The 11,314-nt window shown below is 37.7% G+C and overlaps 1 protein-coding gene across 2 annotated transcripts in view; it reads right to left on the bottom strand.

The window, feature by feature from the left end:
- Window positions 1–6,357: 6,357 nt before the first annotated feature.
- LOC108428996 (carboxypeptidase Q) overlaps window positions 6,358–11,314 on the bottom strand; it is a 35,048-nt gene continuing 30,091 nt past the window's right edge. The window contains exons 7-8 of one of the 2 annotated variants that reach the window (XM_017700426.2): window positions 10,493–10,694; window positions 6,358–6,793 (exon numbers count right to left, since the gene is read on the bottom strand). In XM_017700426.2, the coding sequence (XP_017555915.1) occupies window positions 6,633–6,793; window positions 10,493–10,694 (363 nt within the window). In that variant the 3' untranslated portion in view covers window positions 6,358–6,632. The remainder of the gene's footprint in view (window positions 6,794–10,492; window positions 10,695–11,314) is intronic. The other variant, XM_017700427.2, reaches the window with a different exon arrangement.

The raw sequence follows: 11,314 nt of genomic DNA, 5'->3' as shown, positions 1-11,314 counted from the left end.
TTTTGTAAAGGCCACACTATAAAGGATTACAGGACAATATACTTCTATAGCTTACAGCAATGCAATCACTTCACCATTGCGGTGGGTTGCATCACCACATGCTGCATTTCAGTGGTCGAGCCTTTCCCTCCACAATCTTGGAAAAAACTGATTGTATCACATTTCCTTGTGCAGCAAATGTTTCTCACCCATAAAGCTGGAGGAAAAAATGCATCATGATGTCCTAAAAACCTTTGTGTTGTCCATGTAAAATACACACACACACACACACACACACACACACACACACACACACACACACACACACACACACACACACACACACACACACCGCTTATCCTTCTGGGTCTTCTATCCCAGCAATTAAAATAAGCTTAATGTCAGATTTTTTTAAAAGGCAAAAAATCTGGAATTTTGACCATGAGGCTGATAACAGGAAAACACTGTGGAAATGGCTGCCAGATCATTAGAGTTTGTGCACTGAAACTTTTATTTCAATAAAAAGTGGACACCAAGGATTTAGGCAAGGATTTCTGTATTGCAGTTTTATGTTTCATGAGAATTTCAAAAAATTAAATAAGTGCGAGTAAAGGGACACAAAGTCTATGGGCAAGTGTGGAGAACCACAAATGTCTTCTACAATAAAAGCTTCTTTAATCTTCTTTTTTCTGCCCTGACAATAATCATTGAGTCAGCTAATCTGGGTTTTTTACAGAGTCTAAACCATTGGTGCCTTCTGACTTTTGCCTCTATTGAAGTTGAAACAGAGGATTTGATCTCTATTCATTCTGCTTCTTTCAGCTTTAGACGGCTCTTTCATGTTCTTCATTTGCTCTGAATGGACTCTGACGCTGCCCCACGTCCACTGTTTAAGCTAGGAGAATTACGTGGTGCTTTTGATCTACAACACTTACACATTTCATCTCTGCGCTGACCCTTTTTGTTTCCCATCTCGCACTCTACCATTTCAAAACATTAAAGCTGAAGATAACTTAAGGCCAGAGCCCCTTGCAGAGGAAATGTTATGGCAAGATCCACAGTCACAACAACAGAAAGAGAGGAAACATAATCCAGTCCATGTTTTCTCTAGTAGGGCCTTTGAAGTGTTTAATTCGTGTTTGCTCCCTCAAAACCCTTCTTTTTTTGTTGAAGTGAGCGTTAAAGATTTTATGCTGGTATTTACGTACGCCTTGCGGGAATTCTTTTTTTCCCCCCCACACATTTCTGTCAAACTGAGCAACAGGGAAGAACCATAATAATTGAGAATTTTACACAAGACAAACGGGACACAACCACAATATGTTTAATTCGCGAAGATAAAATACTAACATGAGCATCTCATGAGGTCACTTGATAAGATGACTGTAAATCCAAACACAGTAACTGGTGAAATAAACTGCAAGCAGATCTGAAGTAACAAATTATATGATCACTAGCAGTCAAAGCCAAGTAGATGTCTCTTTGCTTTTGCAAAGAATGCCAAGAAACTCTGGAAGGCCCTGCTGACCACTTGGCCTGAAGACAGCTACCTCCCTAGAGATATTTCACAACTTTGAACTACTTTAAATCAGACTTCCAAAATATCAGGAATGTTCTTGTAGTTTAATGTCACTTTGAACAGGGAGTCAAGAAAAGAGCAGAGAACTATTTTCTTCTGGAAATAAAAGTGTGTATGCTTTAATGTCCAATTCACATCTACAGTAATAAATAAACAAGTCCACTTCCATACTTTATTTCCTGCAAAAGATGCTATTCTCCCAAGAACATCTAGGAATCAGTGAGAATGACTGAACTCAGTTCATAGTGATATCGAGGGAAGTGTTGAAACAAGAGTCACTCTAAGGGATGTCCTTCAACTTTTCCTACTTTCATATCTCTGCCACCTTCAGTAGGCTTTGTTCTAGGTCTCCTCTGCAAATGAAGGCAGTCTGACATATATTTGTCATGTTTGAAAAAAGATGGCCTGATATACTATGTAGCTGGCTGAAAAAATGGTGAATGGTTGGCTCTATAAATATTACACATGATAGATGAGCTACATGCTCAGCATATACATGTAAAGGAAAGTGACTCTACTGATATTCAAAGGGGCTTTTCTACAGTGTCTAATACACTAAGGAAGAACACATTAAGTTCACATTAAGGTCAACTGAAGTGCACAAGACAGACCTTCTAGAAAACTATATATTCCGGTTTGTTGTAAGGTAGCCTCGCATTCACTTTCACTGAGGTTGTGTGGCCTTTTCTATAACTTCTAGTGGAAGCAGGAAACCTTCACAAACACACAAGTTCTGCATTATCAATGCACTACTGGTGCAAAGGCTCTTTCTTTGTTCTTTCTCATGTACCAAGACCCTTTACGTCATAATTACAGCATTACTGGATTTCAAAGCCATCCATTCATACAATGCTTTTAAGATTAGAATACAGTCTATCAGTGACTGAAAGCTGAAAGTACCTCCATGCTTTTCCACATTTGGGTTGGCTGGGAATGTCAACAGGACATGGTCCTGTTAGGAAAAAGCAAGAGCCACCAGAGCGGAGCAGGGCAAACAGAAGGCTCTAAGAGAGAACGGCTGCCTCTTGTTTCCACAAGTCACCCTCTCCAGTGCCCTCATGAGCCTCCATCTCACTCTCACTAACATACACAAAGGGGGTTAAAAGCTTCCAGCTGTCTATTCCAGTTTCTTCTGAGTGACTCTCTTCTATTTGGCAATAGCCAGCATTAAGGTGTTGAAGTTCTCATTGTCCTACTATTCTCATCATGTGGGCAAGTCTGAGACAAGAAAAGAGTTAGAGGTCTAGTTAAGACATGGGCAAGCCACAAACGTCTGAAATACAAAATTTCCATATAAAAAGAAACAAGGCAATTCTCCAAGAAAAGGTGTGAAAATCACACCATACAGTAAATGAGACTTTGGGCAAAAGTTCCAAGTCTTAGCAGCTTGTTCAATAATTGGTTCACTAATCAGACCTGCAACCTCTGCTTAGTATATGCAGAAACATCTTGCAGCGTTAAAGACTTTTGCATCAGAGCACAGTTATAGCGATTCAGTCACCTTTAGTCCAGGTTGTACTAGATCAGTCAGGCAGAAAAAGCACAACACTGAAATATTAACAGGTTCACATTTTGATCAAAGCTCAGCATTATTTAATTTGATGGCTCATTAATAATTAATGGTCTGAACGGTATTCAATCCATGGATGACTATGTAGTATACAGTTATTGTAATTTTGCAATACATTTTCTTCACATTAGATAATTATTTATATGTAATTACATCAAGTTACATAACTGTATTTATATGGTTTACACTCTGTATCCACAGGTTTGAGTCAAACAAGGCAGTGAGCAAACTTGTCATATTCAAACTATCATCTCCTCTTCTACTTACTAAGGATATAGTGCAACAGAATTTCTCCTCGTTTCTATGAGCTACGAGTGAGAAATATTAGTACAACATGCTTTCATTAATCGCTAGTGATGATTGCAGCTAAGGATTGATATCTAAGCAAACTTCTCAAATTCAGCTGTTCAGTGAAAAAGCAGCTGAAACACCTCAAGCAGTTGTGTTCTGTGGAATCTTGCTTTAACTCTTTGTTAAGCACTGATTGAAGATACCTTTAGTCAAATAGGTTTAACTGTAAATCAGGACTGTTCAAAATGTACCACATTTTAAACTAAATGTTACTAACAACTTAATTCTACTACACTGAAACCCCTGACATTTTTGGACTTATTGAAATACTCAAGTTATAATTACTTATTATCTCATAACTAGTTGTTATCAGTGAATTGATGCTGGTTGTTTCAACGGTCTGTTTGAAAATTCAAGTGCATTGCTTTTGTGAACAGAGCAAACTGAACAAAAAAGCACGGGGGGTGCTTTCAACAAAAAACATTTTAATGCTATATACAGGTTATAAATAATGTTGGATGCACTTTACATGTTTCAGTTATTCTAACTATGTTGTATGTAACCGTTTTTTGTGTCTGTTTGATTGTCAGTATGTATGGTTGTTACCAACAGAGTGATCTTTTTTAACAGGGTTCATATCACCAAAAAAATCCTAAATTTTGTCACATTAAAGCCTTTGATGTAATATGTAGACAGAATTTTTTAAAACATGCATTCATTTTCCAATTGATTTAATCTATATGTAACTTAAGCTGCAAAAACAGCCTAATTTGAATGTACTGTTTTTATGATGTCAAAAATCTACATATTTACGTCTGTCCACCTATTCAGCCTACAGCAGCTTGGTCCCACCCATTCACACCTAAGTTATAGTGTTTCAGTCTATTCTGCTTTTTGATAGAGGCACATCACAGGGCCAAACAGAGGTCACTTACATATATCAGTTTTAAGACATCACTCTGAAAACTCTTAGTGAAAGACCTTTCCTTTATGCCTGAACTTATGATATGTAGACAGAATTTTTTAAAACATGCATTCATTTTCCAATTGATTTAATCTATATGTAACTTAAGCTGCAAAAACAGCCTAATTTGAATGTACTGTTTTTATGATGTCAAAAATCTACATATTTACGTCTGTCCACCTATTCAGCCTACAGCAGCTTGGTCCCACCCATTCACACCTAAGTTATAGTGTTTCAGTCTATTCTGCTTTTTGATAGAGGCACATCACAGGGCCAAACAGAGGTCACTTACATATATCAGTTTTAAGACATCACTCTGAAAACTCTTAGTGAAAGACCTTTCCTTTATGCCTGAACTTATGATCATTACACATTTGAAAATCAACAAAATACAGAAAACGAGAAAATGTTTACATAGTCTATGTAAGATGTATTCAATTAAAGTTCGATAAGGTCCAGTTAAGAGAAAATTTCCTCAAACTAAGGTTCAGAACATCATGTCTTACTTGCATCATGATTCAGTGCCCTATACTGTATATTGAGGTAGCCAAGTAATTATATAAATATCTTACATAGTCAACAACTGAATGTCAAATCAAATAACATAATAACATAATCAAGTACAATTCAGTAACATTTCAACAACATTTATTGTCAGTTTTCTCTTTTTAGACCATGTGAAATAACCTCCCTCTGGCTCACTTTCTTCTCTGACTGCTGTCTCTCACCTCACCCCTCCCCTGTGTGTGCATCACCCACTTGAGACTCAGTACTCTTCATAATGCACAGATCTGATTGGCTGAGTAGCGTCACATGTATTGGTTATAGGTCCAGGTCCGCATAGGACAGCATCTAGGTCGAGACTCAAACCGTGAGCCACCTATTAGTGACCTCTGGTCTATGGGATTTTTTAACTTTTGCTTAAAAACCACAATGTTTTGAGTAAACTGAATGTTTCAGGCTTTACTGTGCAGTATAGTTTCTGCTGTTCAGTAGACATTTCAATAACACATATGCTGTGTCCAAACCATGCACTGCCAGGCTAATTAGTACATCAAAACTACTATGCCACTATCACAAGTGCATTCATCTGTATAATACGTATAGTATAATAATATGCGGTTTTGGACGCAGCCCTAGTCTGAACACAATCCAATATTTTCAGCTGTTGGCTAGCTAGACAGATAGAGGGGCAAATCAGACAGTTTGATTAAATTTAAGGACAGCATTTGTTTATTTCATTCATATTTCATTGAGCAGCCCACCAACATTCACTCTACCCTCACACCCAGTAAAATCACATACTGTCACGATTGGCCCCACCCAGTCCTGTCCATGTGTTCATGTTTTGGTTTTGTAAGTCCGCCCTTGATTGTTTTCACCTGTCTCTCATTGCCCCTGTGTATTTAAGCCCTGTGTTTGCCCTTTGTTTTTGCTGGTCGTTGTGTTCTGGTCGTGTTGGTGGTGTTTGCCGTATCCAGCTGTTTGTCATGTCAAAAACTCAATCTGTACGTATCGGCTCTTTGACCCTGGACCGTTAGGACCCTGATTTTAGATTTGCCCTCAATAAAAGTCGTTTACCTCCACACATGCGTCCACTACCTCGCTCCACGTTACACATACAAGGCAGAATTTGGTGGAAACAGTGTCATTATGGCTATAATTGTCTTTTTCTTATTAGCATAAGAAATGCTCCAGGCAGCACTTTTCTATACAAAGTGTGAAGACAGTTTTAGACATGTACTTCTGTTTTCAGAGAAAAGGAACTGCATATCACTGAGTGTGAAGCTTCTCAGAATCAGTGTTTAGATCATGTGTTCAGGATGTTATGTTCAAAGTTATAGTTGCATAAACATTTCATGATGATCTATGGGCTACGATGCTTTCATGAAGTTAGATGAAACTTTATCGCCAAAAATATAGTATAGAAAATACTGAAACACAGCACAATAAATGAAGACAGGTTGCTGACTGTTGAGGGTCACGAGTGAACAAAGATTTAATGTTATTTGTACATTATTTATAAGCTTCATTTACAAATACAGTATATTACAGTATAAAGGTTGCAATTTGTCTAGTAGAAAATTACAATACATCTTAGACTGAATAGTGGTAATTGCCTGATGAATATTTGTTGAAATTTACTGTAGTTTGTCAACACATTGGCCTACGCTTAATCAAACTCTCTCCAATCAGACTCTATATTGAAGCTGTTGGGGTAGGTCTAGTATAGATCTGGAAACAGAGTGCTATCTGGGGAGCATCTCATCAAGGTCTGCCACAACATAGGCCACGACAGCCCACACAGCCGAGCACAGGTTCATCTCTCCTGGGTCCTGGACTGTCATTGTGTCACCTTGAGAGTGGTGGAACCAGAAGTACTTGCTGTCTGCTGTATGCAGGCTAGCACCTGGCATGGGAAACAGAGGTTGAAATACATGGTTAATCACGCATATCAGGAACCAATTTTCAAAAGGCAGCGCAGAGAGAAGTCTGAAGTGTTTCCTATTATGCAAACAGTAAAACTCTCGCAGATAAACAGACTTTGTGCAATATACTTCGACAGTACCACTAAAATTTTCTATACCTTTTATATCAATATAATTCTTACCTGTCAATGACGATCTCATAGCTATAGGGAAAAAGGTGAAAAATCACCTGTAGACTTTGGTAAAAATTGAGACCCCTATTGCTGGTCCTGTGCCAAAACTGCATAGCATACCAGAATTTTACATTTACTTTTAAGAGTGTGAAAACCTGTGAGATTTATATTTGTCGCCATGAGATCACAGCAAAGGCAAAAAAAAAATTAGAGCCTCATGGGTAAACCACTACACTTGACTACTTCAATAACTACTTTGGCAGGAGAGCATTATTTGCATTTGTAGTATTTGTAAGTCACTGGATTGCACCCCATTTGCAACAGACAATCGTTCACTGCTAGGGATATACACAATGGAATCATATTAGTATGGACAGATATTAAAAATATATTGATATCAGAAAGAAGTTTAGATTTCACTGATATTTCAAACCATTATTTGATGATGACGTATTTACCGTACTCTGCAAGAGCGGAATGTTTAGGTGACACTACACCACACTAAGATATTGGTGTACATATTTGTAATGTCCAGAAGAAATTTGATATTTCTCTGTAACCCTAATGCAAGTAGATGTGGTTCCAAATGCTACATTTTATAAATGTTTATATATTGACATTGGGAGATGCATGAAAACTACAGGATATCAGCATCGTCACACAATTCCTATATCAGTGCAGCCCTAGTAGCTTGTACAGTTACTCACTTACACAAGCATACTTTTAATGGGCTTGTACTTTCTGTACAAGCTACTGTATTTTTTTGCACTTCTACCTTTTATACTTCTGTTTTTGAAAAGATACTTTTGCATGAGTAATTATTTCACAAAGGCTTCAATACTTTTACTTAAGTATAGTTTTAGGCTCCACCTCTGCTTGAAGGCTATTTGATGCCTGAAAAATTTACAACCAAAAAGGAAAGAGAAAAAAAATGACAAATGTCAAACTGTCAAAATGCTATCCAATATTTTTTGCATTCATTCTGTGGAGCATACAATTCCTTTCCTCTCCTACTTTTATTGTTTATGTTTTGGACCAGAACCTTAAAAGATGGCCACTGGAGTAATATGTATACACTAATGAAATCAGTGGTCAGCTCAGTCACAAGTTAAACATATAATGCGGTTATCTACGAATAACAGTCCTGATATCAGTATCAGAAGGAACACTTGAGGAACATTTTCCATTCTACTCTCAGCAGATTCTGTATGTTTCTCGGATGAATGGGAACTGGCAACATAGGAGTCAAAAGCATGTGTTTACAGTTAAAGAGTTCTCCAGTTTCTCTACTGTTTCCAGATGGGAATAGCTCCATCCAGAAGCCTCAGCTATTCTTCAAGAAACAGCAGCAACAAAGTCTTGCATAGCCTTTACAATAGGAAGCTGTTTGCTGAGCCTTCTTTTAAGTCTACTCTGACACTCTACAGAGCTGTGTAGAACTTACATGGTACCCTAACTGTCCACAGTCTTTAAATGTTAAAGTTAAGTTGTGGAGATAAAGTGCTTACTTTATTTTTTATCCAAAATACCTTTACATATCAAATGAAGTCCAAACTGGCTTTGCACATTACGCAGAGTTAAAGAGAGGAAAAGAGCATTACCAACGCCAGTCCATAGAGAGCTGACAACAGACACTCGCTCACTGAAGGAAGAACACTACAGATCAACTCAAGATTACAAGAACACACCTCAAATGCTCCACAAAATGCTCTTATAAGGGGGGAAAGTCATCTCATTGTAGTTGTTCTGTGTAGCAGTAGATGTTTGGACAGCTGTGCATGTATGTATGACTCATTTGTTTAACATGTTGGCTTTGACTCACAGCAGAGCAGTCAAATTCTCTATACATTTCCCTAGTCTCCATGCATGCTTCACATTTTCCATAATCCTCAGGTGATGTCACTGCAAATCTATCTGATATTGGTGAAAGAATATTTTGTACAGCAGGAAAACAGTTAAAGCTTGTGTAACTGGGGTAAAAAAGCCCTCATTCTCAATAAAAAATGGATGTATGGAGCCAAAAATATACTTGGTGGAAACTATAAAAAATGAAAAAGTAAATGGTATAAATAGTAAATAGTAACACATAAAATTAATTAGTCAGCTTCAACACTGTGGATAAGCTGGTCACACTCTGTATAACCCTGTCTTGCCTTAACCCCTTCAAACTGCTGTGACTAATGAGTAGTACTGTTTTTTTGCACTAAGATAAATTAGGCAGCTTCATTGGGCAGTGATATGAATTTGGGGAGAACAAAAAACACAGGAACTTGACAAGAAAGAAAAAAAATCTCACGGTTAAAGATTTGTAACAAATACTTTGGAGGTCTAAATGAAAACATAAGGGGTAAAATCTGTTTTTTTTCTTGGAAATGTAATGTAAATGTAAGTAGAAATACACAAAAATCCATCCATCCAACCATTTTCTAAGCCGCTTCTCCGCCAGGGTTGCGGGGGGTGCTGGAGCCTATCCCAGGCACAAAAATCCATTTTAATAATAATCAAGTACAGTGCAAATCTTTCAAAATAATACTTACTAGTGATGAAGTACAATCATTTAAATATTTTTCACCCCTGCAGGTTCAGCAGTAGCCAAGGTTATCAGTACGTTTTAACATTCTTTGGTGGCCGTTCTTCGTTAACACTGTTTGGTGCAGATAATTCTGTCAGTTTTTTAATCTAAAAGATGACTCAAAAGTCAAACTGTAACTTGGATAATGACAGAAATGAGCACTGATGCTGCCATTAAAAGTGGGTCTGTCTGGTGGGTGTGAATTCCTCAGAGCTCTAATAGAGGCTCTTCATTGTGTCTGTCCAACCCTGTCCCTGCAGTGGCACATATCTGAGCTTTCCTCTCTCTAGCCAAGTATCTGAAGTAAGATATATTGCTATTTTCATGGATTTTTGCTTGAACAATTAATGTCACTTTTTCAGTCATTAGACTGCCACTGGTGCAGGTCCTTCAAGTCCTGAGCAAGCAAAGCACAATAGCTTCACTGCACAAATGAAATTGCCTGTGTGGAAGATGACATGTATTGAAGGTTGACTGGCTCTATTTCTTGAACAGAAGGTAAAGTATGCTACTGAGGTCTTACTCAGAAGGCATGTACAACTATTAATGGTTTAAGTAAGTTTAGCTTTTGGATGCAAACATGCAGTTACAGTGTACTGTGCTCAGTGACAAACTGCTGTGTGACTGACAAAAAGTGAAATGAATGAACACACTAATGAACAGTCAGTATCAGTATATCACAAAGAGCATTAGAGATAATGAAATTGTAGTCTCTTAGCACAAATTATGAAGTCAGTGCAAAATCAACACAGTGTATCACTGCCTTTGACACTGATGCCTGCTGAGAGAAGTACTCAAAATGAATTTAAACAGAATTTTAACATGATCTGAAACACAGAACAGGCCAAAAGCTAGATAGACGTCTATACACACAACTGTTTTTGTTGCTCATACCAGATAAGATTTATTAAACAGAACCTGTCATTCAAACTGACCTGGTACACCAGATTTCATCCACATGTCAATGTCAGTTCCTTCTCCATGCTCCTCCAGAGATGTGACATTGATTGGTGTCAGCAATTTCATTACTTCCTTCATGATAGCTCTGGCTTTGTCACTGCCAGTGAACTGTAGGCCAATGGGTGCAAATGTACCCAGATCTGACTCCATCACCAGGTCAAAGTTTGAAATGTTTCCCTATAGAGGGAAGAAAGAAATGATTATGACATTCTAGGGAAAGAGTTCACTTTTGATGCTGGTCATGTAAGGTGTCAATCGGTGAATCAAGTGCTTGTAAGTTTTGAATGTCTATTCTTTCGCAGTGAATTAAAAATAAACCTTCACAATGGTCTATTGAAAAGATGTAGTGAAGGAATGCACTGGAGTGTGTTATAATTTAAGTGGGTATGCTTCACACTGAGCTCCGTATAAGCAAAGAACAGCACAGAAAGGTTTAGTGTTTTTTCCTGTTCCAACTCACCTGATTCAGTCATTGAGGGGATTGATAATGAATTGTGGTTTACCCTGATGAAAGTGAACAACGCTGATGTAAACAGAATTGACAAAACTTTAGTTCTCAAAAACTCGCAGTTCACTTTTTATCTTACATATAGCACACAAATAGTCAAAAGCCAGCAGAAAAAGTCCACACTTTTTCTAGCTTTCTCTGGCATGTCCAAGAAAATATCCATGCATTTCAAATAATGCATGCTAGTGTAAGTGTTTCAGCTACATCCATTGCTAACGGATGAATAAAACCAAACACATAGCCCTGAAATCTCCATAAACAAACATTGGCAGTAGAGTGGGTCATCCTG

Source organism: Pygocentrus nattereri, chromosome 3, assembly GCF_015220715.1.
Source record: "Pygocentrus nattereri isolate fPygNat1 chromosome 3, fPygNat1.pri, whole genome shotgun sequence".
NCBI classification, from domain to species: Eukaryota; Metazoa; Chordata; class Actinopteri; order Characiformes; family Serrasalmidae; genus Pygocentrus; species Pygocentrus nattereri.
This window is presented reverse-complemented; position numbering and strand designations above follow the sequence as displayed.